The following is a 27,533-nucleotide window of genomic DNA, read 5'->3' as shown; positions in this document are numbered from 1 at the left end:
AACAAGACTCCGCACCTCATTAGTGAAATTGGTTGGAGTTTAAGGTCCTGACTTAGTCGGTCTTCTGTTGGCTCACTCATGGCACATTTTATTTCTTCTTGGGTGCCATTTAAAGAAAGATATGAAGCAATTCAGGGAACCAATTCTCAAACAGAGCGGTGGTAGCACTGCTGCCTCACAGTAACGAGACCCGGGTTCGCTTCCTGGGTTCTCCCTGCGTGGAGTTTGCATGTTCTCCCCGTGTCTGTGTGGGTTTCCTCCCACAGTCCAAAGACATGCAGGTTAGGTGAATTGGCAATCCTAAACTGTGTTTGGTGTGTGGGTGCTTGTGCCCTGCGGTGGGCTGGCACCCTGCCCAAGGTTTGTTCCTACCTTGCGCCCTGTGTTGGCTGGGATTGGCTTCAGCAGACCCCCGTGACCCTGTAGTTAGGATATAGCGGGTTAGATGATGACTGACTGAATTCTCAAAAAACAAGTCAATTAAGATGAAAGGAAAAGGAGTTAACTAGCAGCAAAAACGGGTCTCCAATTAAGAAAAGGGCTAGAATGAAAACCTGCAGCCTCTGCGGCCCCCCAGGACTGGACTTTGAGACCACTGCTTTGGATGCTGGCTAGAATAGAAAAAGGAGTTCACATAATTGACAGACAGATAGTGATGAGTTTCTATTTCATTTTATATGCCATTTTTATGGTCAGTTTGCAATCCATCTATCCATCCATTTTTGAACCTGCATCTTAATATTAACCTGTAATAATAATCTATGTGTGCCTAACAGAAATAACATTTGCTTTCTTATACATTATGCCTTATTGATTTGGTATATATAGTATGATTTCATACGTACTTTGTGATTCAAATAATATGCATTTGTTATAAAATTGACCCACGTCTAACATTTACATTCTTTTCTATATTTTCTGTGACAGCAAGGAATATTGCACAAAGCCATAAACAGCTTTACATTTAATATGCAATGAAAATTATTAAACTGCATGCTTATTAAGTACCTACAATTCTTAGAAGCAAAACACTCATACTTGCACAATTTCTGTCCAAAATTCACTTGTAAGGGACCATGGCACAGATCAAATATTGACAAAAGCCTAAACTAAAGTCCAAATCAGTCCTCCAGTGTAACTTTACTGTTTCTAGCTTGGAGTGCTGCCCAAGTTTCTCCACTTGTTTGCCTGTCGTTGTAAGAGGGAAGGCATAATGAGACATCTTAATTCTTTTATATGCCTATTACTTGCTGTACAAGTACAAAGTTTTGTTTTTTTTGTTGCAGAAAGTGACGATGTACATGTAAGTATTTTTGTAATGATTTGTAATATTTTTGAAAAGGAAGAGTTTATTGAAATTTGTAACAAGTGAGGAGGAGGAAAACCTGTTTTAATTCCTAAAGGATATAAGTTTGTTTTCCTTGAGTCTAAAGCGGAGGATTTCCTTTTGTGATTAGATAAAATTAGGAATTGCTCTCTGATATATCTGTCGCTTTTTTTAGAAACATGTTTAAATCTAATTAAGTCTCGGTGGTTTGTTAATTGCTATTTCTATTCCTGTAAAATAGGATTTGACATGGAACTATCTGGAAGACAATGACGTAGGCAAGTTCAATTCTTACATTCAGCCAGCAACTCGATTAATCAGCAGATACAAAGTAAGCACGTTGTACATATATTTACAAAATATGCCTGTGCTGCAATAGTTGCAAGTTTACATTGTGTTCACGTATAATTTTTATTGGATGTATGTGTTTCACGTTTTATGTGCTGTTCTAACAAGTTTATAAACATTTTGCTTGTTACTTCTGCAAGTTTCTTAAAGTATTTTTACATACTGTATATATAACTTAAAATATCTAGTTACATTTCTTATGATTATTAATAATCCTCCTATGCTTATGAAGGAAACCAAATAGTTTTTATTGTGAACTGTTCTTTTCTAAGTAAAATGTCACACTAAAGCCATCAATTTGATGCTGCCATGTATGGTTCATAATGTGACCTCTGAATAATATTAAACAGACTGGTTTTGATATTTATTGTAAATAGGATGCTTACATACATTTTTACTTAATACTATCATCATCAAGCCCTTCCGTGAGAACCTTAAATCCAAAGAGGACTGTTTCATTTGTGTTAGGTAGAATGCCCAGAGGGGACTGGGCGGTCTCATGGTCTGGAATCCCTACAGATTTTATTTTTTCTCCAGCCGTCTGGAGTTTTTTTGTTTTTTCTGTCCCCCCTGGCCATTGAACCTTACTCTTATTCGATGTTAATGTTGATTTATTTTGTTTTATAATTGTGTCTTTCATTTTTCTATTCTTTAATATGTAAAGCACTTTGAGCTACTGTTTGTATGAAAATGTGCTATATAAATAAATGTTGTTGTTGTTGTTGTTATTTAATACCATTGAGAAAATGGATCAAAGATCCTGAAAAAAGTCAAAATATATTCAATGTTTATTGGAGCTATCTTACCTTTTTGAAGCCAGACTGTCTTAAACAGTTGTTTTAGTTAGATAGATAGATAGATAGATAGATAGATAGATAGATAGATAGATAGATAGATAGATAGATAGATAGATAGATAGATAGATAGATAGAAAACACTAAATGATAGATAGATAGATAGATAGATAGATAGATAGATAGATAGATAGATAGATAGATAGATAGAGAACACTAAATGATAGATAGATAGATAGATAGATAGATAGATAGATAGATAGATAGATAGATAGATAGATAGATAGATAGATAGATAGATAGATAGATAGATACTTTATTAATCCCAAGGGGAAATTCACACTAGTTACCAAACTAGTAAAACATTTTTTGTAAAGTTTCCTCTCTGTATATCTTTACTAAGTATTTTCTTTTTAATCCAGAAGGATACATATATGATTAGTCCTTTACTATTTATGGTTGTTCTTAAATACACTGTCATATCCAAAAACATATTAAAAGATAGGTATCTGTGTAATCATTTAACATTCTTGTTCACTGCTTTGTCAATTGACATTTGTACTTATGACCTCTTGCTGCATTTCCTTAGGATCAATGCATAGAGCAATACATTTTGAACTTGGATACCAATTTCTCCCCACAGTTAAACATCTAGCTACAAATAAAACCTATTGTATTGTAGAAAACACAATCACACTATTAGAAATTAAGTATACTTTCCTTGTTTCAGGAATACATTCTGAGGTCTTATTGCAGCTTTGCGTAGCTAAAGATAAACTGCTTGTCAGTCCAGTGGTAGTGGTTAACCCTGCCGTGTTACAGGACCTGGGTTTGATGGGCCTGGTCTCTATTAGTATATATTTTACACATCCTTCTTGTGTTCTGTGTGTGTGCGATATAAATTGGCCTAGTTTGAAAGTTGTGTGCCCTATAGTGCACTCATAATGGTAGTGAAAGAAATTGTAGCTCTATATTGGATACACTTATTTTAGAAGATGGATAATAGCATACAGTACTTTTAAATTGGTAAAAATGAAACTGGTGTTTTTAGAGTAGAATGAACTTAATTTGTCAGCATGTAACATCATCAACAATGTGTATACTGGACACTTATTTCATTAGCTAACTGCCATAAATATTCTATAGAATTATCTAACTAAGACAGGAAGGAGCAGACATTTTATTATATTTGTGATCATAGAGCATACAGGATCTCGCTGCACAGGTATGAATATTCAATGTTGTAAAGAGATAAAACTTGGTCACAGTATTCCTCCATGCTACCTGAAAAAGCCAGTGCCTTTTCCTGCATGTTAAAACAGAAAATAAAGAAGCTGATCTGTAGGCACCTCCAGTTGATTTTTAGCCATTCACTTGGTGTTTTGGGTTCACTTCCTGTACCCATTGGAGGTGACCTTTTTATCCTTTTTGATTAGATCTGCCAAGCCTGCTAAAAACCAACATAATAGATGCCACTATAAAGATCCCTATAGTGATGCATTTATTGACATATCATTGTATGCATCTTGTACAACACAGTTCATACACAATACTAAAGAATACCCAGTGTATTAATGTGATGTTGGAGCAGAGGGAGGATATGCAGTAAAAAGTGAAATGATATTTGTTGTTTCGTCTTGTACCTAAAACTATTCTGTGTACATTTTTGGTCTAATGCTTTAAGTGTGGGGGAGTGATGTATATAAAATAAATTTACTTTTTTTTTTTTTTAGGAAACCTTGTGTAGCTACTTATTAAGATCCACAAATTGTAATTGCTATGTCTGTGACTGACAGCAAGTGACTGCTTAGAAAACTAATTAAACCTAATTTTTATTTTGGGAATTGCTTCAGCAGATCTTTAAACTGACAGGTGTTTTCAAGAATATTCATTAAATAATTATACTTAAGTATTAATTAAATATTTTGTTTGTTTATTTTTACTCAGTGCTGGGTCAGTCAAGGTGCCTGCTTTCAATACAGTATTACATGCACTGTAATGCAGAAATGACCTGTTGACACGGAGCTATCACATCCATATGTCCTGTTCAAAATGAATACTTTATAAGTACACTGAAATGAACATACAAGCTTCATATCATGCTGTCATAACGGGTAATTCCATATGACAACTTTGAGTTAGGGTGCTGTTACTGCCCCCTGGTGTAAAGACAGAGTCAAATCAATGGCGTAGCTAGAGTGCATGCCGCTCGGGGCGGGGCTTCAATTTGCCGCCCTCCAACATATCTGAATATGTTAACCTATTTAACTAGAAAATTAAAATAACGTATAGAGAAAAATTAAGATGCATTTTGTATAGATTTATTCATATATATATAGAGAGAAACAGCAATAATTTTTCATATCTAATTATTTATAAGCATCAATAGACAAGAATATACAGTAGTATAGACGTACTAATAAGCCGTGTGCAAATTATTAGTTTAATATAATTACGCGGCGAAAACCAGAACCAGTGTAGTGTACAAGTGATAGGTGGGGATGTTTTCTGTGCAGAGCAGGAATGTATTCGGATAGATAACGAAATGAAATTCTAAATTGTAAATTAGTTGTTTATCTTCCTAGAAATTATTATCGGTGTAATGTTTATGTTTATTTGTGTTATTGCCTAATACATTTCAACTGCTGTATTTGACGCCGTCACAGAAGGACAGTCTGAAAATTATTTTTGAAGCATTTGTGGGTAAAAATCAGAGAATTTTAGTTATTTCATTCATGGCTAATATTTTTCCGAACCCTGCTGCTTACACACAAATTGTACTGAGCCTTTTGGCCAATAATGGCGCCCTGAAGATGTGCCGCCCCCTCCGCCCGCCCCCAGCGACGCCACTGAGTCAAATCAATGGAATTATGAAGAGTTAAAATAGTTTCACAATATTTATTCTCAAAAAGTCTGATGATGCTGATGATGAAAACATGAATCATTTTTATATAAAAACAAAAATTCCTTTCACTTAGATTGGTAGGAAAAAGAAAACACATTCCAACTACTGCTGGACTACTTCAACACGCCACAGCACCCCTGTGAACACTTATACTGTAATAGTCTTAGACATAGACACTGACATTTTATATATATCAAAAAAGTGGAGCGGTTTGTTTTTTATGCAAATATATATTTAATTCAAACTATAACTTGACGTTTTAACATTTCAAAGTGACAATTCCTCATATGCAAGAAATGATTAATGTGTAATATGCAGTAAACTTTAAGAGCTATGTGACAGTGTTTACATCAGGCAAACTTCTGTTTTGGAATTGCTAATGAGTTTGTAACAGAACAATTACCAAAAAAAAGGAGCTGCCTTTGTGATGCTACTAATGAAGCATCTAAGATTAGCATTTCATTTACAAGTATAACTTCTTGGATGCTACCTACTTTTGAATTAAGACATTTACATGAGGTATCTTTCATAATGCTGGTACATTGCCCAAGACCTTGTAAAGTAAGAGTATCTGGAGATTGAATATATCACTAACAGTAGTGAATAATTAGTTTCCATTTTTCCATTTTATGTTTTACTGATTTTTACTTCATATTTTAAAAGTGCAAAATTATTAATATATTAAATGACACAGTGTAACTTCAAAGTTGTTTAAAGGGTTTAGGAACTTAATGATTTAAAACTTACAGAAGTGCATTCACATTAAACTATTAGAAATGATGATAATTCATCCATCCATCCATCCATCCATTATCCAACCCGCTATATCCTAACTAGAGGGTCACGGGGGTCTGCTGGAGCCAATCCCAGCCAACACAGGGCGCAAGGCAGGAAACAAACCCCGAGCAGGACGCCAGCCCACCGCAGGATGATAATTCAGCCCTGGTTGAAATACAAAAGTCAAAATTTACACTGATTATCAGAATTATACAATGCTGAAACAGGAGGAATTCACTACACTTGGTTCTTAAAGTTGTGCTTTGGTCACCTGATACCTTACAAATTATTTGGACACCGATTTCATTGAAATGGCTATATAACCATTAACTTTAAAGACAAACAACCATATGTAATTTGAATTAAAAATGTGTATCAGGGGCGTTTTACAGCAGAATGTTGAATCAACCAATGGCCATTTTTTCAAGTGATCAATTTGTGCTTATTAATTTCTCAGTAGTTTTCTATTTCTTGATTTCAGCTCTTCTGATTATTTTTAATTTAAAAACATAGTTCAACTCTACTTTTGTTAGAAATCATTCTTTGACATATTTATTGCTTATCCAGCTTGAAATTAATCTCCAAATGGGTGACGTCCCTACACATTACACGGTTATGTATGGTTTTAAAAAAAGAATATCCTACAGAAGGAAAGAAAATAGAGAAGGCACAAAGTATCTTCCAGCTGCAGTTTGAATGTACGTTTTCTGGTTATAATTATAAAATTAAAAAATCTGATAAATCACAATCTCATAAATTGTGTTTCATTAGCTTTTCTAATATTCAGAAGATATTAATAATGAGGTGATTATTTTTTCATTTATCAAAGAATCATTGTTTTAAGAAATACACACTTTAAGTAAACTAAAGTTCTTTCTGGCCAATTAGCCGTTCTATAATATAGTATCAAAACCTCCACTATGGATGTTGAATTGGAGTTGGTACTTCATTATAAATTAAAAAATACTGTGGAATGCATTTTAAGACATGAATTGTTTCTTTTTTTTTGTTTTCCATTTTATTGAATTCATTAAAATCAAAATACATTCCATACAAGCAAGCCACAAAACTAGTTTTAAATCAAGTCAACATAAGCTGTATATATAAGACATTAAATTGACTCTATATTGTCAAACACAAATGCAGTTTACAATGTTACTCAGCCATGGTCTATTGAAACATATAGCTTTCCTTTTGAATACATACAGTAAATAATCCCAGTTTTAAGGACTATTTCATTGGCTTCTGCCTTGAGGTGCAGTCATAGGGACAGACTCTGGTATTAGCCTTGAACTGGATTAAGTAGGATTGGTAATTAAATGGAAAAAGAAATATACAGTAAGTCCTTAATTGCATTAAACATTTTTATTATCAAGCTAATAATGAACATATTCTTCGGTGTTTAGAGAAGAGTCAACAGAGTTTTTCTTAGACAATATCACAACATGACTTATTGTACCAATGCACTGCTCAGAGAAACCGTGGAGTACAGTACACACATTCTCAAACTGCTTCATCTTTCCGGAATAACTTATTTGTAATACTTGACAATTTAAGCCATTATAAGCACAACTGAAGTATTTTATGTAATAATCAAGATAAAAATGTTTTAACGTTTTGTATACATTTAATGCTGCATTCCTCATACATTACCATCTACTACAGATATGCATTGTTAGGATAATGACTTATTAGAGTGCTGTACATAAGCCAGAATTGTTACCTAACTTTATGACCTTCTGAAATGAAATGCAACTAAATTGTGAACTATATTGTTATTTACTGATGTAAATTTAGTTAACATAAATACGTTTTAACTTGTTTTTAATACCGTAATTGAGAAATGTACACATTGTTAAATGAGGATAGGGACCACCATCTTTGAAATTAAACAGAAACATTATGAACAGATCTAGTTCTAAATAACAGTAGGAGATAAATATGAAAATGATTTATTTCATGTTTGTTTTAAATAGAATGAGTTTATTTTTGATATAATGTACATTTTATAGTAATATTAAAGGGCATCCTCATTTTTATATGAAAAAAATAAGCAATGCCTTACTGTAATGGCTGCACATTTTAATTTAATATTTGCTTATTTTCATTTCAAGAGAAACATAGACTCTAATGAGGAGGAGGAGGAGGAGGACGGAAAGGATGATAACTGGGAGGTATTTTTCTGTGTATTACTGCATTACAACCTTAGATAAATATTACCTAGAAATCAATCTGTTATTTTGGAGATACCAGTGTGTCTGACAGGCTGTTGACACTGCTGGAGAAAGAAGACCTTGAAAAGATCAAAAATGTTCCTTCATTATTGCTTTCATTTATTTTATTTATCTAATGTATTTTATATTTTCTTTTTTAAAATAATTTAATCAGTAGCATATTGAATTTTTCATTGCTGAAAATGACATACACGTTAAATATATATATATATATTTATATATAAAACATATATTTTTAAAAGCTGTCATCCTATTATTTACTGTATTTTTGATTTATAAGTGTGCAGGTGCACATCATAAAATAACCAGTTTCTCTGCCCTGTATGAGTGACTTTAGCATTTTGTGACCAATTAATAGAAAACACAGGTTGAGAAAATAAATGCATGGATGTTGAGAGTATCATTCTTTGCTGTGCCTGTATGAGCTACTGTCTAATACTATTGGTATGTGTTTTAGGTTGATACAGGAGATGAAATTAAAATCGCCTATTTTAAAGTAGAAACCAGAATCACCTCCCGTTTTGCTGAAACTGCAGTTCGCAGGAAAGTAATCAATTCAGCCAAGACTGCGAAAAGTATACAGTTTAATGTTCAAATACCAAAAAGTGCCTTCATCACCAACTTTACTATGTAAGTGTATCAAGACGTTGCAAAAACAGATTAAATAACCGGGTTAATTTTCTTATTTTTGTTAATCGTCATATTTTTATACTGTGTTTTGATGTCTGGTAAACCAGTATTCTTTAGAGAAGAAAAACACCTTAGTAAACAATTTGTAATTTAAAATTCTTCTAAATATCATTTTCCCTGGTTCTTTGTAGCTAACAGATGTTCCCCTTTATTCCCATGTAGGAACGTCAATGGGATAACATTTGTTGGCTCAGTCATGGAAAAAACTACTGCACGAAATCTGTATACACAAGCCAGGTCAAGGGGCAAGGCTGCAGGAATAGTAAGGTACTGGTGAACTGAGTGACCTACCTTTTAAAAATGTGTGTTGTTATGTTTTAAAAGAGGAAAATAATTTCAGGAACCCATATGTTGGATGTTTCATTTCTGAAATTATGGTCATTCTTTTCAAAAATGTATGTATTTATTTTATTTCCTTGAGTGGAAGCACAAAGATGTTAAAACTATGTAGAAACAGTAGCTTTAATATTGGCAAGTAAGATGCAAGTTATGAGAAGATGGATAACAAACACTTAAGCACACAACTTATATTGTGAATGTTCTATGCAGCTAAATATGGTTCTGATAAAGGAGTAAAAAATAGCACTGAAACATAAATATGCTAATTTATAATTCTTTCAGAACAAATTCTTATGACATGGAAACATTTAAAACTGAGGTTCACGTTCCACCAGGAAGCATCATCGAGTTTGAGTTACATTACCAGGAAATGCTGTACAGAAAACAAGGCTTTTATGAGTACAACCTATACCTTCAGTCTGATAAACTGGTTCCGCAATTCAAGGTAAAACTGTGTTCTTGTCCTGAACTTCTTAGCACATATTTTACTGAATAAAACCTGAGCAAATAACCGTTTCAACTACACATTAGTAGGTTGAAATGTAAAAGTGCAGCTTTTTAAAACTAATGTGTGTTAAAGGAATTTAGTATCTGATTTATGAACAACATGCAAGATGTGGATCAAACAGATGAGCCAGCTCTATTGCTGTTTTTAACTGATTTGCATGTGGAAGGAGAATTTTAACTTACTTCAGAGTAATCCTGTTTAGGCCAAGAAATATGGCTCGGATGATGACTTAAGTGTATAGAATCTTCCCATGTATCCTGGATTCTACTGAAGCAGAGTTGATAGAGTCGAGCAAATGCTGACAATTAAAGTTTTGACTTAAACTGATTATGGATTGCCCTTATTCTAGATCTTATACTATATATTCATTAACTAAGCATACAACTAACACATAATCACAACACAAGCATGACAATCCATGATAAAGACTTCTATAAATGTCCCTGCCAGAGCTAACAGCTATCCATGGTGGATTGTGATGTAAAAAGATCCATTATAAGCCAAACTTCATTGTAAAATAGAAGTTAAGCAACATATTTGAAGTTTAGTTACATAATTCTTAAATAATTTTAAGTAAAATGTTACTTGTAAACAAACAAAATAATATCTTAAGTATAACAATCAACCTTCCAAAGTTTATTTTATATGCCATCAGTAAAATAAAATGCAATAACACTGAGCTATATAAGAGTTTTATTAGTTACTTACATTGTATCTACATTAATAGTGAACTAGCAATACTGCCATTTATAGATCTCTTCATGAGATATTAGAATTGTGTACTACCAGCTAGAGACATACAGGCCAAAAACACAGCTAAAAGTAAAAGACTACTATAACTTTCTCCTGCAAGTATTTATTATGTATGTATTGGGGGTGAATTTTGTTTTATTTTTGTTATATTTGCAAGAGTATACAGTACTCTAAACCTGTTTCATGATAAGTGTGCTTTATAAATTGAATTGAACTTTCAAACCCTACAGTTTTTTGTGTGAATTGGACTCAATGAGATGGTATCTTACAAGAGGCAGGCTTTCCCTTTCTTTTAATTTCACATACATCTTTATTGTCATTAATAAGATCATTTTTCACCTGTTAGCAAATGAAATAATAACAAGATGAATACAGATTGATTTAAGACAGAGCTACAAAAGTTTGTAAGACATTTACTATATACAGTATATACCCTCAGGTCATCTAGCATTGCTTAAAACTAAAATGTGTTCTCAGTGACATCTGCTGGCTAATAAATGTAAAGAAAGTCAATGTTTAGTACTCAGGACTCTTGGGTTTAAAAACCATGACTTGAAGTTTTTGTAAAGCGACGAAAAGACCACAGTCTGTAATTTGTTAAAATAACATACAGTACAGCTTTATCATAGATGGTGTAGCTATATCTTACCACAATGTTGTAACTTTTGAGTCTACTGTTCCTGAATTGCATACCGGAACCCATATACACTCACCTAAAGGATTATTAGGAACACCTGTTCAATTTCTCATTAATGCAATTATCTAATCAACCAATCACATGGCAGTTGTTTCAATGCATTTAGGGGTGTGGTCCTGGTCAAGACAATCTCCTGAACTCCAAACTGAATGTCAGAATGGGAAAGAAAGGTGATTTAAGCAATTTTGAGCGTGGCACGGTTGTTGGTGCCAGACGGGCCGGTCTGAGTATTTCACAATCTGCTCAGTTACTGGGATTTTCACGCACAACCATTTCTAGGGTTTACATAGAATGGTGTGAAAAGGGAAAAACATCCAGTATGCGGCAGTCCTGTGGACGAAAATGCCTTGCTGATGCTAGAGGTCAGAGGAGAATGGGCCGACTGATTCAAGCTGATAGAAGAGCAACTTTGACTGAAATAAACACTCGTTACAACCGAGGTATGCAGCAAAGCATTTGTGAAGCCACAACACGCACAACCTTGAGGCGGATGGGCTACAACAGCAGAAGACCCCACCGGGTAACACTCATCTCCACTACAAATAGGAAAAAGAGGCTACAATTTGCACGAGCTCACCAAAATTGAACAGTTGAAGACTGGAAAAATGTTGCCTGGTCTGATGAGTCTCGATTTCTGTTGAGACATTCAAATGGTAGAGTCAGAATTTGGCGTAAACAGATTGAGAACATGGATCCATCATGCCTTGTTACCACTGTGCAGGCTGGTGGTGGTGGTGTAATGGTGTGGGGGATGTTTTCTTGGCACACTTTAGGCCCCTTAGTGCCAATTGGGCATCGTTTAAATGCCACGGGCTACCTAAGCATTGTTTCTGACCATGTCAATCCCTTCATGAACACCATGTACCCATCCTCTGATGGCTACTTCCAGCAGGATAAGGCACCATGTCACAAAGCTCGAGTCATTTCAAATTGGTTTCTTGAACATGACAATGAGTTCACTGTACTAAAATGGCCCCCACAGTCACCAGATCTCAACCCAATAGAGCATCTTTGGGATGTGGTGGAACGGGAGCTTCATGCCCTGGATGTGCATCCCACAAATCTCCATCAACTGTAAGATGCTATCCTATCAATATGGGCCAACATTTCTAAAGAATGCTTTCAGCACCTTGTTGAATCAATGCCACGTCGAATTAAGGCAGTTTTGAAGGCGAAAGGGGGTCAAACACCGTATTAGTATTGTGTTCCTAATAATCCTTTAGGTGAGTGTATAGTACCCCTTTTACACAGAAAAAACACACCATACTGAGAAAGTGAATAACTAAGTTTTGCATTGCATACAGTTGCACCTTTAAAGTGTGCAAATCAAAAATAGCTTTTTAAACTTAAAAAATAGTGGCTTCAAACATGAGAAATTAAGAGTGTTTTTTTTTAAATATTTCGCTTTGAATATCATCATACAACAATTAAAACTGATATTGTGATGATAGTTTATTGCACGGTCATTAAAAGATAAAAGCTATTACTGACGATTACTTAAAGGGAAATGATAGCTTGTACAGTATGTATATTTTTTTACTGTTACTATTATTACTTTTGTCATTTTACTAGTGTTTTTTTTTGTTCTTTAGATTATTGAGTGAACCGTAAAATACGTAATAGATAGAAGGTAACATATGTAGCTGTAATTATCTAATTATATTTAGGAAATAATTTGAATTTTGTATAAATATGATAACATGGTAAATTAAGAAAATCAAACAGGTATGAAACTTATTTCTAAACGTGATGCACAGTGTATAATGAAATATCCCTTTAGCCTAGGGTCAGTTACCTTCATCTTTTTTTTAAAAAAATAAGCTTAAAACTACCTGCAAAATACTTAGCTGTCCACAGATGAGCACAACATTAAGAAGTGGCTACCCTGTGAGCAAAAATGGAGCAGTAGTGGGAGGGCCTGATGAGAGTGAGCTACAGGCAGATTGGCTGATGATGTTAACACAATGATGTCAACACAGCAAGGGACAGTTCTACTTTAAAGAAACTAATCTAAATACTGTACAATGTAACAAAATTGACTCCAGACAGTCACAAAGGTTTGGGGCAGCCAGCTGTATAATATGTTCCTGGTTGCAAAAGGTTTGAAAAAGGAGACATGTTTACAAGACAGAGTCCAAAACAGAACTGCTCAAGTGGAGGTAAGATGGCAGTTTTAAAGGTAGGGAGAGGAAATGAGGTCATCCAGGCCAGAACCGGAAGAGACATCTTCAAGACTGGAAGTGACGTAATCAGTGTGAGAGACAGTCAGCACACTCTGCCACCCCCTGGTCTGGCATAGTATTACCATTACTTAAGCCCTTTAGCTGCCTCCTAATCGCACGTGTGTGACAACAAGTATTCTTAATAAAAAATCAACCCACAGAGCCACTTCTAAACCCTGAATTTTCTGTTTCATTTGCAGCCAGAATTTATTCCAGCACAAGAAGAAACCATATGCTAGAAGTATTTGTTGGCCTGTGCTATAAAGGCATGAAGCCTCTGCTTCAAACACTGACTTGTCTAGAACAGAACTGAAATCAAGTTAACTCAGCGACATGAGCGCTATTAGCTGTGCCAGCATGATTGCTATTAGTCAAACATTTAAGCTATAATCCAGTTAAACATCTATTTACTTCCCAGTAGCCTTTCACTGCATGCTTTCTCTTCAATCGCCATAGTGTTTGGTGTATATTAGAAATATTATGAATGTGAATTGGTTTCAGTTTCATCCCAGTATATTTAGTTGTAGAATTTAGAAAATCTGCCAGTGCTATGCTGTCCTTTTTACTTGTATTACAGGTATAATAATGTAAACATAAATGTTACATTTTAAAAGTGGTGAATAGTGGTGTAAAGTTATAAACTAAAACCTTCCACATAAATACTGTATATCAATGCATTTTCAAGTTATTTATTAGGCATTTGGCAGACCTTTAGAATCTGTAGTTTACATGTATCCTCTTGAATGTGGCAACTAAAAAGTTTATTGATGCCTCACACAAGCTATTCATCTCCTCAGTGCTGTGGCTACAAACATCTATTGGGCTGTGGACTTTGACAGTTTTGTTGTCTTTTTTATATTGATTTATAAATACTGTACTAGGTGCTGCACCATTTGAAAAAGTATGGATTCTCATAATTGTAACACCTCATAACTGACAGTGATCTGATTATAACAGTGTCATCTAAAAGCTTCATGAAGTGGGAGTGTGCATATGCGCTACTGTAGCCATATTTACTGTACATATGGAAGTAGCAAGACTTATTGAAATGTATGCTTCTATTAAATAACTTGAGATATTCTATTGATATCTACATTCTACAGGTTGATATCTACATTTTTGAACCTACGGGAATTAGTTTTGTTAGAAGCCCAGATTTTCTTGGAGATCACTTTAAAGGAGTCACTAAAATAACACATTCAAAACAAAAGGTAATTATTATTAGATCTTTTGTGAACCTTATGTATATTGATACTGATACTGATGCTACATCTGTCATATGTTGATGTCAATTACAGATGACGTATTTTACATTGTCAATCCTGTTGTGTAAATTAGACGAATGTGCTGCTTTTTATGCTATTTTCCAAACCACTTTTATGTGTGAAAAAGTTTGATAATTTTGTTCTTGCATGTTCTGCTCATTTACAAGGAGTTACGTACAGGTTCTTGTTTGAGCTCAGGGGCATGTAGTTAATAAATGTTGATTATTATTTTTATTATTATTGTTATTATTATAATTGTTTAGCAGATGCCATTTTCCCAGGCAACTCACAAAACAAACCATAATACTGACAATTAGATGCATATTAGTTCATTATTCATTAGAAAGAGCAAAATACAGAAATCAGTAGAGGAAGAAAAACAAAAAAGCAGAGTACAACACGTACAGTATACCACTACAGGTAGTGCTAAGGGAAACAAAAACTAAAAGCAAAATTAAACCACAATGCTGTTATCCAGAGGTAAAGAAGAGAAGCAGAAAGTGTAAACAGTCTCAAAATATTTTTAAAACTGGTTCGTTTTCAAGACATGCCTGAACAGTAGTAGATTTGGAGAAGTTTTGATGGTCATGGGCACCTCATTTCACTTAGGAGCAAGAACTGAGAAGCATTGTCCAGTTTTAACATAACTGGTGAGAGGACTGACATTCAATAGATAAGCCAAACATATAAGGAGAAACTTATTGTGGAGCAGAGACATGCAGGAATGTATAGGTTATGAAAAGTGTTTTGAATAGCATCCTTGATACAATTGAAAGCCATTGGGGAGAGAGAGAAGAAGAATAGGCAGCATGGGACAAATGAGCAACAGAGAACACAAGTCAACCAGGAACTGAAGAAGATGCTGGAAGCCCTGCCAGGTTGCAGAGTCAAGTTGAAAACCAACAAGAGACTGAACAAGGAGTTGACTATCTTAGGTTGTGAGAGAGAGTACAATCTTGTGAATGTTATGAAGACAGAAACTACAGGACTGGGTTGTTAAAAAAATATATTGATTAAACGAGAGAATCGCCAAAATTCAGACAGTATTCAATAGTAAGTCAATGATGTCGACAAGGACAGTTCTTCGAGAATAGTTTGAGATATTTGGTAGGAGAGACAGAACATTCTATTTATTTAAATTGTAAGGTTATAGCACTACTGGCAGCATTTACTATTACAAGGAACTTCCCAAAGCAAACCGATTACAATATAGTTTATAAATTTAAAATCAGTTAAATAATCAGTTACTTTTTTGATTAAATAACTGATTGATTACAATGTAATATTGGACTGAAATGCATAAATGGATAAAAAATTTAAGTATCTGTAGTACAAGTAGCAACAAGAACACGATATTAACATGCACAAGGAGGAGCATGGATGCAGTGTGTCATCAGGAAACATTGCGAAAATTGCACACTGGAGGTAGAGAAATCATGTAAATGAACAGATGAAAATTAGTAACATAAAGTTAATGAGAGCATAGTATATCAATAAGTCAAACTAAGTTAGTTAAAGCAGGAAGAACTAACAAGGGTATGCTGAATACTCAAGTGCAATTCATTCATGGAGAGTTTCATCTGAACATGTACACAGGAGTTAACGAAATTTAGGTTTAATATAGTAATTGGGTACATTTTTAAATGGTTACAAAAAGTCATAAAACATGGACGAATGAATATGGTGCTTTATAAGCACAATCTTGTGCAAAAAATGCATAAATCAGGAATGTACAGGAAAAGCAAGCATTGGAGGAATCACCAGACAGTGCCAGTCTGACTCTAAACAAAATGTTGGTGACCAACCCTGATCCTATGGGGCCAAAGTGGTTTCCCGTTTACAAAGTTTAATATTTATCCTCATTCTTCATTTAAAAATTGTTTATACAGTTAGAATACTCCACTTCTTCATCTGCAGTGTCTTAACTTAATAGTAATTTAGCATCACCTTCACTGAAAAACTGAAAAAATTAAGAAAAAATGCTTATTTGTACCATAATTTTATTTGATTCACTTTTTCAGATTAGTTTGTAATGAAAGCCTGCAGTCACTCCTCTTTGGGACCGAGACTGATCACACTTGCTCTATAGTATGCCAACCCAATGCATGAAATATGCTACAGTATTAACTACTTTCACTTTCACATCTATTCTCAAGGTTTTTCTTTCTCTCATCTTCTTTGTTTGATGTATTTCAGGCACATGTTTCATTTAAGCCAAATTTTCAACAACAGCGGAAATGTGAAAACTGCACATCATCTATTATTGATGGAAACTTTGTGGTTACGTATGATGTAGCTCGGGAGAATATTGCAGGTGAACTTCAGGTAAAAAATCAACAGTTAATTATGTGATTAATGTCTCCTATGATTCTGGCCATTTGCCTAAAGGCAGTTTCTAACAGGAACAACCCCTGAGGAAAATAAGATTGCCAAAGCCTTTCAGCTGGTTTAAACAGAATGAAATAAATACAACACCATGCATATTCGCAACACCCAGTTCTTCAATATTTTCTGACTTCCCTGACAGACAGCTATTGTACCTGCTTTTATTATTTATGAAATTGGAAGTGCATGCCCTGTATGAGGTACATGGTAGATGACGTTATTTGTAAATCCAGTCATCACCAAATATTTCCCTTTTACTCATAGACCCATATCTAAAGGTATATTTAATAGGTACATATGCATACGTCAGTTTTCTAGCTTTATTATTCAGTTTAAAATTATGGAGGTTCTGTCCTATTCAGGAATATCTCATGCATAACTGAAAACCACCATAAACAAGACCCCAGTCCATTGCGGCACATACTGTACACTGTGCCAATTTAGAGTCAACAGTAAACATAACATTCACATCTTTGGTATATGGGATGAAAACTGGAATCCCCACATTCAGACATGGAAATATGTGAAGTATTACATGTAGGAGTTAAAATGTTAGGTTTGAATATACAGTGGGAGGTATGAATATCGAAAGTATACCTTATGAGAAGGATTTAGGAGTCATAGTGGATTTGTCACTATCAAGTTCTACACAGTGTTCAAAAACCATTAAGAAAATGTTAGGTTATATAGCACAATGTGTACAGTACAGGTCCAAGGAGGTTATGCTCAAGCTTTATAACACACCACTGATAAGGCCTCATCTGGAGTACTGTGTGCAGTTTTGGTCTCTCCAGGCTACAAAAAGGACATAGCAGCACTAGAAAAAGTCCAGAGAAGAGCGACTAGGCTGATTCCAGGGCTACAGGGGATGAGTTATGAGGAAAGATTAAAAGAGCTAAACCTATACAGTTTAAGGAAAAAAGATTAAGAGGTGACATGATTGAAGTGTTTACAGTTATGAAGGGAATTAGTATAGTGGATCGAGACTGTGACTTTAAAATGAGTTTGTCAAGAACCCAGGGACACACCTGAAAACTTGTTAAAGGTAAATTTTACGCTAACATTAAAATGTGTTTCTTCACACAGAGAAACATAGACACAACAAATTAATTGTCAAATAGTGTGGTAGGACAGTAGAACTTTAGGGACCTTCAAAACTAGACGTGATGTTATTTTGGAAGAATTATGTCGACTGGCAAGCTTTGTTAGGGTGAATGACCTGTTCTCACCTAGAGTGTTCTAATGTTCTAATGAATGTGTATACTTCATATAGGCAGTGGATGCTCCCAGGAAAACTATTGTTCCACCATTTTATGCATATTTTATTGAAACTGTTATACCGCAAAAGTTACATAGCATTCACTTACCTGCTGAATGCAGTTCACTGTTATCTGGACTGGGGTATATCCTGGCAGCCCTGGGCAAATGGCAGGAATAAGCCCGGTTGAAGTCATCAGTCCATTGCGGGGCCTATTCACTTACACCGGAACAATTTGGAATTCATTTAATTTCACTCTGTACGTATGAGTTTAGATTTGTCCATCAGTATGCACTCTAATTGTATTACTTGGTGCTGCTGGTGGGTTAGGTACTGGCTCTAGGAAATCTGGAATTGGATTGACCTGCTTATCTTGGGTATATAAAGTGAAATCTTATAAACACATAATTTTAGTAATGTTTAATTTGTTTTCCATAGCTAATTTAGATTTACAAGCATATGTTAATAATCCATCTGAATTTACATTTCATGCCATCCAGTCAGACCCCTTTGCAACCTTTTCCTCTGATTTAATCATTTAAGATCCCAGTTAGTCATTATGTTTGTGTAAGTCTGTATTTCTGGGATCCAGCAAAAATCATGGTTTTTTTTTTTTCCATTTTTGTGTTAGATATCTGAATGTTTTTGTTTATTTTGCATATGGATATGGATTTCAGTCATACATCAGTAGGTATTTCATAGTTTTTAAGTATGTTAGTTTATTACTATCAGATTTACTTATATTAAGATATGTTAAAAGTTTGTCATGAATTTGAACTTTAGGTTTTTACTATGTGCATGTCTTTCTTTCCTTATTCAGCTGTCTGATGGTTACTTTGTGCATTTCTTTGCACCAAATGACATGTCTCCTCTAAGTAAAAACATCATATTTGTCATTGATGTCAGTGGATCCATGTGGGGATTGAAGATGAAACAGGTAAGTAGTGTTGGGCACTGTCATGTCGTTTTCACATTGGATACATTAATAATCCTTTTAATTTGTTTCATGTGAATCTTATACACCAGTTAAGTCAGGTGAAAGCAGTCAAAATGCATACATTTTAAATCACACTGTGTTTTTTAGAACTTAAGTAATCTATGTTATGTTAATCTATGATTCCAGCTGTGAGCTTTTTTTTATCTGAGACTATGTGTGACTTATAAGTGGTTTATTTAAGGTTATTGTGAAAAGTTCAATGCAGGTGGAATTACTGTAAGTAAACCTCAATTACAGTTGAGCAAACATTTATTTATGTGTTAGCATAAGATAAGGCAGGACTCTATAATAAGAATAAATAATAAGAAGAAGAATATAAAAAGACTGAATGAGATAATAAGAATGAATAAGATCCATAACTTTAAAATACTGTACTTTATTCAGTAAAAAGTATTCTTGATCTTTGCAGTCTTTTGTAAAAGAAATTGGTGTACATAAGAACATCAGTGTGCTTCTTTTGCACAGTGGAAGAATTTTAAATTTATATCATGCTGCCTCAATGCAGATTCTATGTTACAAAAGCTTTGACAGCGTTATTTCACTTGCATTGACTGTCTTGTTAGTATTGGTAATTTCACTTGAGTGGAACAGTAGTGGAGATATCTATCTATCTATCTATCTATCTATCTATCTATCTATCTATCTATCTATCTATCTATCTATCTATCTATCTATCTATCTATCTATCATTTAGTGTTCTCTATCTATCTATCTATCTATCTATCTACCATTTAGTGTTTTCTATCTATCTATCTATCTATCTATCTATCTATCTATCTACCATTTAGTGTTTTCTATCTATCTATCTATCTATCTATCTATCTATCTATCTATCTATCTATCTATCTATCTATCTATCTATCTATCTACCATTTAGTGTTTTCTATCTATCTATCTATCTATCTATCTATCTATCTATCTATCTATCTATTTAAGCAGCTTACTAAGTGTTACATACAGCATGTCTTAAAAGCGGTCATTTTATACTGTTGAACATGCCATTATATTGTGGATATGCATGTAAATATTATATGCAATAGCAGCCCTCTGCCAATCACAATAATCGTTAATATTTTATAATTGAATAAAATTCTTACTTATTAGCGCTATTAGAAAAAACACATGTAGCATTATTCATTTTATATTAATGTGAATTTATATAACATAATGAGTGGTATTTCCTGAAGTACAGAATTGGAATAGTAAAATAAATTCTTTGCCAAATAGTTACAAGTTTTGATTTTTAGATATAGTATTGACATTGTATTTAAATATAGTATTGTTTAAATCACCTAGCAAGGGGGGCCCTAATTTACCTGTTTAGCTGTGACAGTGAAGGGCTAGAAGGGCTTGAGTCTAAAGACATGACTAGACTACACACTGTCTAAATTTGGTGTGGATGTTATTCTTGTAAAATAAAATGAGAGTTTAGATGTTCATATGCAAAATATTTTTAAAAAATATAAATACAGTACTGAATATCAACAAGCTCTGTGGCTAGCAATGTAATATTTGACTTAAATCGTTTTTCTACTTTTACAGCATACATAAATAATTGTTACAGTATTTTGCACTAGGACACCACTTTCATGGAACAGGTCAAAAATAGCAGTAATCTCCTTATTTATTCTATCAAATGTTTGCACTCACTTAGATTACACTGTATACAACAGCAGGCACACTGTAGCTGCCATTCCTCACTCTTAGTTTCAGTCATTAATATGTTTAACTGAGAAAATTTAAGAAAAATATATTCAGCCTGACAGATATCTAACCTGGATGTCAATCAATATATTTTATATATAATGCTTTTCATTGTTTTTAGTATCAAAACAGTATTACAAAACAAACATTTGCACTACAAACCTGTTTTAACAAAAATACATGTCAGAGGAAATCTAAAATGAACTGCATGCTCTTGTTGCTGAAGATGATAACATCTTTGGAATGCTGGAAGAGTAATGTGCTGCCAAAGAAAACTTACACAGGGAGATAATGAAAGTGCCACACTATGACTGGGCTGGGCATTGAAGCCAGGTGTCTGGACCAATCAGGCAACAGAGCTATCTCATGCACAACAGGGGGTTTTATTTCAGTAATCACCATCTATCAAAACAGTTAATAATGGGAAAATATATGAAAATAAATATAGTAAGCTATCTACCCATGACGTGATTCAGTAAATAGCCAGATTTTCAGTGGTTTTGTTAAAAAATACAATTTAATACTGTAAGAAGACACAAGGCACAGATAAAGGGTCTGGGGCACCTGAAGGCAAACCCTGTATTTTAAACTATGCAAAAGGCATGTAAAGAAACACATGGTACTACACAAAGATTGACTTTATGTTTTTCTTAAGGTGTTCTGCTGGCAAGATGGTGTTGGTCCCCTCTAACAGGAATTCTGGGAGGGAGGGTGGCTTCCAGGTGGTATGACCCGAAAGTGAGGTCAGCGTTTTCAATCTTTCTTTCTTCAGGGATAGAGGGAGAAGAGAGAGTGTTATTAGACAGTGCCCCCTCATGCCTTGGAGGTAAAAAAGCACTTTCCTAAGCCCTTGCGTTGCTCCCCAAGCACACATGTGTGACAATACAATTTCCAAACTATTGTGTTTTTTTTACAATATTAGAAATGTAAAACAAAATTTGATTGGCTTCAGAGGTGCTGCTGTGAAAAATGCAGATGTTAATACCAGTAGCACGAGGTCTTGTGTGCTGTCGGAAACAATAATTGGATTACATAGAACGTCTGATAGATGGTGGATATTATAGTATAAACACACAGGTTACAGAGCAAGAGACGTTAGCTAGTGGAACATCAAATGTCAGGGATACACTGATTTGCATTTATAAAAGCACTGGGAAACTAGTAAGGCATTATCGGAAACAAGCGTCAAGGACAAATACTATAGAAGAACAATCACTTACAGTGGAAATGTATATTATATCAGACAGTTAATGAAGCAAAGTCTTTGGTCATCAATCATTAAAGTCCTTAGAAGAAATGCACTGGACTCTGAAAAATAGTAATAGCTGGAACAAAAGAGAAATTATAGATTCAGGCATAGTATGGTACACAAGAAAGGCAAAGGTACAAATTAAAATGAATATAATGTACATATGCTGAGGGACAAATATGAAAACTGTTGGTATAAATGATGTCATTTACAAATACAAGAAAAATAGCCTTTGATTTAGAATAAACGTTATCTGAGATATTGTCCACCCAGGGGACAGATCTACCATCAAGGCATTCTGGGACTTTTTATCAGTCACCCAAGATCAGTGAAGTGATGAAGTCTCTGCACACCAAAATAACTAATAAGGATAAACCCCACCCTAACCACCATATAATGAAATGATCACATCTCTGTGCTTTAAAATGTTTAAAGTTTGTGTCAAACATTGTTGAAAAAGAAGGAAAAAGGGTTTAATTTTTGGTTGGACAAATGTAGTCTAGCCATCTGACAACACAAAAACATGAATGGTAATAACATCTTTAGCTAAAGATACTACATTTCTGTAAATAATATTTTCAACCCAAAATATAATAGTCTAACAATCAAACATTGTGTCACTAAGCATGACCCTGTCAAATATAACCTATCATGCTGGGAAATTATTGTAAGCAATATGCCAGAGACTATTAAACACACTATCCTCCAGTTTATTTAGTTAAGTGCTATAGCATCAATTTGTGTTCAGTTTCTCTGCTACTCAAGAGTCAGTAAATCTTTCCATCCATTTTCACAACTTGCTTTATATACAGATGGGTCAAAGAGAACCAGATACAGTATCAGTCCATCATAGGGCACACTCCTTTCATTAAAACATTAGAACACTAGAAAAAAATCGATGAGAACAGGTCATTCCGCTCAACAATGCTCTCCAATCCTATCCATTTAATTTCTCCAAAATAATATCAAGTTTTGAATGTTCCTAAAGTCCTTTTCTCTATTACACTACATGGTAATTTATTCTATGTGTTTATGGATTTCTGGTGAAGAAAAACCTTCTAACATTTTGTAGAAACTAATTAAGGGTAAATTTCGTACAAACATTAGAAAATCATTACACAGGGAAGAATACACACCACCATGCACTAATACTATAACCAGATTTAACTAGCATTGTTATTTAGCTTCAATGAATGTACAGGACTTGGAGCTGGAGGGAAAATTAGAGTACCCAAAGAAAAGAACCTCAAACATGGCAAAATCGTGCTGACCTCACACAGAGATTGGCACAGTTAGAATTGTAGTAGGGTCAGGGTTTGCTTTAAGACATTGTCAAACATGCTACCCTTACATTGAGTTCCATAAGCATTAAAGTATTCCAAATGAATGTTATAATACATTACACTTTAATTACATTACATTTTCATTCAGCAGAAAACATAAATAAAGCCTGTTCTATATTTTTTCATTTGGCGATCATAGCAGGTATTTATTACAAAGGTAAGAGAACGAGTGGGTTATGGAGGTTTTATGGGATTATAGGTGGGAGAGATGGTCAAGATTGTGGTGGCAATCTTTCTGAAATGATTATTGTTCTAATAACACATGCTCAACTTATTCTCATTGCTGCTTAATCCAATTTAAAGCCAGTTCATTGCAAAACACACACACACAGACACAGACACAGACACTGTACTCGGTCGCATTCTCTCATTCAGACCGGGCCAGTTTAGAATTTCTGGTTAATCTAACATGCACGTCTGTGGGACATGGAAGGAAATTCAAAGTTCCTAGGCACATAGAAAAAGTGCATAGTCCACACAGTTTGATTCAGCATCTATGGGCACAGGATTTCATGAGATATTTTTAATGTAGGTAATTTTTGTGCATAGGCTACATTTCATAACAAACAAATATTTTTCAGACTGTGCAAGCAATGCAGACCATACTGGATGACCTAGGAGCAGAAGATTATTTTGGCATCATTGATTTTAACCATAATGTCCGATGCTGGAGAGAAGAACTTGTTCCTTCTGATTCTGTTTATATTTCTGAAGCAAAGAAATATATCCAGGATATTCAGCCTAATGGAGGTGAGTAACCTTATCTACTTGAAACACTGCTGAAAAGCAAAATGAACTATATACAGTAACTTTAATAATATGGTTTAGATATTGCCAGTTAGCAAAACAAACAGATGAATATATACCGTGACATGGATTCAGCATGCACATCTTCAGAAAGTGTTTATTATTTTATGTAATTGTTAGTTGGTCTTAGTGTGGGGCAAGGAATTAGGTGAAAGATATTGACACTATGTGCAAATAAGCTTAGCTCTGTGCAAGGCAGACTTTGATTATAAAATTAAAGTGGACCCACATCAGTACGTACCACAAAATGACCAATTTATTCCCATATTAATTTTTGTGACAAAACAAAAATGTGGCATACCTACGAAAAACGTTTACTGTGGTTTCAAATGCGTAAAAATAGGAACAGGAAACAAAAACTAATTCAACAATGTTATAGAAGGATTTAATTCATAACAAGAAAAAGTGAATGTAAATGACTAAATAATCCCAGCACTGGCACCCATATTTGTAAATAAATGTCAGAGATTATATTCTAGCATGTAGAAAGCATATTAGAAGTAAAATACATGGCTTTCAGACAGAACTGTGGCCTCTCACAGGCAGAGTGGCGGTTCTGTGACTAAAGAGCTACATTGGCATCTAGAAGGTTGCTGGTTCCAATTCCATTACTGCCAGAAAAGATCGTACCCTGCAAGGCCATTAACTTGAGAATTGCTCCAGGGGTACTGTACACTGGCTGATTCTGTGTGCTGAAGGTCATGTAAAAGGAACAAAGAGTAACAAAGAATATAATTTTTTTTTTAAAGTTAAACCACGACAGTATTGGATGTCATTTTGTCGTCTTTATTTGAAATTGTAATTACTGCATCAGATTTATTACCGTTAGGGTGGAAATTTTCTGCGTGGAGTCTGTGTGGGTTTCCTCCAAGTACTCCGATTTCCTTCCACAATCCAAAGACATGCAGGTTAGGTGCATTGGCAATCCTAAATTGTCCCTAGTGTGTGTTTGGTGTGTGGGTGGGCTGGCACCCTGCCCGGGGTTTGTTTCCTGCCTTTCACCCTGTGTTGGCTGAGATTGGCTCCAGCAGACCCCCGTGACCCTGTAGTTAGGATATAGCGGGTTGGGTAATGGATGGATGGATGGAGAGTGGAAGAGGTTTCAATTTAAAATGACATATTTTAAGCAAATAGCATTGCAATATCTTGGCCTACAGGCATGTTTTACATATTTGCAGAACATGCAAAGTGACAGCATTTAATTACAGTTAAATATTGTGAAATGCTGGTTAAATAGCAAGCAAATGCATTTAAATGTTAAGCATATATCCTTACTAAAAGTCATGTTTTAAAGAACATGGACAAAACATTTTTGGATAATTTCTCAAGTGCAATTTTTTTTTCATCAAACACAGAGTCTTTACAATTCTAGTGTGACTCAGCCTTTCTACAGGGTGGTCCACATCTAATTATGCAGATCCAGATCGTCTGGATGATTGTTCATGTCGTCAGTTCGCACACTTCTTGATGGTCTGGGATTTTTCAGGTGATTACAACTTAATAAGTTATAGCGTAATGAAAATTGCATAATTAGATCTGGACCACCCTATACAGTACTAAAAATCAATTGTTTTGGTATTTTTCTCAGGCAATAAATGAAACATTTTCTTGCAGATTTACCTTGTTAGCAGTTTGTTATGCCTAAATTATGCTATTTTCAAAATCAGTTGATATATCTGGAGTTTTCAAAGGTAATTTCTTTTTTAGGGACAAATATTAATGAGGCCCTTCTGAGAGCTATTTACATCCTCAGTGAAGCCATGGACAATGGATTAATTAATGCCCAGTCAGTGTCCATGATTATTCTCGTTTCAGATGGAGATCCTACTGTAGGTGAGCTACAATTTTAGCAAAGTTGTTTTCTCTATATCATATTCCTGTAAATAAGTAGGGATTTTGGTCAGTGGTAAATTGTTTAAAGAAAAAACTGGGACACTTAGGAAGCACTGTAAGCATGTTACTGTGCCTTCATACTATTTGTTGTACTCTTTTTCCACAAGCTCCTGTTCATGCTGATAAATGACTTTAATAATCAAGACTGGTTTGTCAAAGTGAGCTCACCTCCAAATAATACATCTTTTGTTTATTTTTTAAAGGGGAAATAAAGCTTAGTGCCATTCAGAAAAATGTGAAAAAAAAGATGCGTGAGGAATTCTCCCTTTTCTCTCTTGGGATTGGGTTTGATGTTGACTACGATTTCTTGGAGAGGATTGCCTTGGAGAATCGCGGCATAGCTCAAAGGATTTATGCTAATCAAGATGCTTCTCAGCAGCTTAAGGTACTCTTTGCTTTCCCACACTGATTCCTATCACGCTGCAAGATGTGCAATATTTAAGCCATGATTTTGGACCAAGAACCGTTTCTAGCAGAATGTGCTGCAACACAGAGCAGTCTATTTCGGGAAGCTTGACTATCAAATCCGTTTAGCTGTGCTCAATACACTTTTTATAAATGAGTTTAAAGAAGAGATTTCTGCCAAGCATTAGCAGAACACTGGAGTTTCCTGATTTTGCTAGACAGCTTAAAGTGATCATTCTCTCATAATTTTACTATACAGTTCAAATATTAAATGTGCACACTGTTTTGAGGCATCTTTAGTAACAATACTAAACGTGATTAAAAATGTGTATTTTAGCAAATCTGAGACTCAAAGTTTCAGTTATTCCAGAAGAAAATACTTCATTTTTTTCCTTATAGTTTGCTATTGTGTGGTTATTTTGCTTTATATTTATTTGGAAAGTTGTATATTAAGTATATTGGTGTATCCAATTAGCCTCTGTGTCAATGAATGTGTATGCAAGTGTGTTGTGTGAGTGGGGTTGAGTGTGACTGTGTGTGCACGGATGGAAATGATAGCATTAAACTTTTCTATTAGCATGTTATAATTAGAGCAGCATATTTCCATAGTGACTAGTGCTGCTACCGTACAAC

At 34.5% G+C, this 27,533-nt stretch overlaps 1 protein-coding gene across 1 annotated transcript in view; it reads left to right on the top strand.

Moving 5' to 3' along the window:
• The first annotated feature begins 1,150 nt into the window (after positions 1-1,150).
• Positions 1,151-27,533, top strand: part of itih2 (inter-alpha-trypsin inhibitor heavy chain 2) — a 55,664-nt gene continuing 29,281 nt past the window's right edge. The window contains exons 1-12 of the mRNA XM_039761319.1: positions 1,151-1,303; positions 1,569-1,658; positions 8,266-8,325; positions 8,843-9,015; positions 9,238-9,342; positions 9,697-9,859; positions 14,698-14,805; positions 17,056-17,184; positions 19,323-19,439; positions 24,377-24,545; positions 26,310-26,435; positions 26,699-26,880. Coding sequence (XP_039617253.1) covers positions 1,214-1,303; positions 1,569-1,658; positions 8,266-8,325; positions 8,843-9,015; positions 9,238-9,342; positions 9,697-9,859; positions 14,698-14,805; positions 17,056-17,184; positions 19,323-19,439; positions 24,377-24,545; positions 26,310-26,435; positions 26,699-26,880 — 1,512 coding nt within the window. The 5' untranslated portion in view covers positions 1,151-1,213. The remainder of the gene's footprint in view (positions 1,304-1,568; positions 1,659-8,265; positions 8,326-8,842; positions 9,016-9,237; positions 9,343-9,696; positions 9,860-14,697; positions 14,806-17,055; positions 17,185-19,322; positions 19,440-24,376; positions 24,546-26,309; positions 26,436-26,698; positions 26,881-27,533) is intronic.

This window comes from Polypterus senegalus, chromosome 8 (assembly GCF_016835505.1).
Source record: "Polypterus senegalus isolate Bchr_013 chromosome 8, ASM1683550v1, whole genome shotgun sequence".
Lineage (NCBI taxonomy): Eukaryota > Metazoa > Chordata > Cladistia > Polypteriformes > Polypteridae > Polypterus > Polypterus senegalus.
Note: the sequence above shows the minus strand (reverse complement) of the source record. Positions and strands in the feature narration are given on the sequence as shown.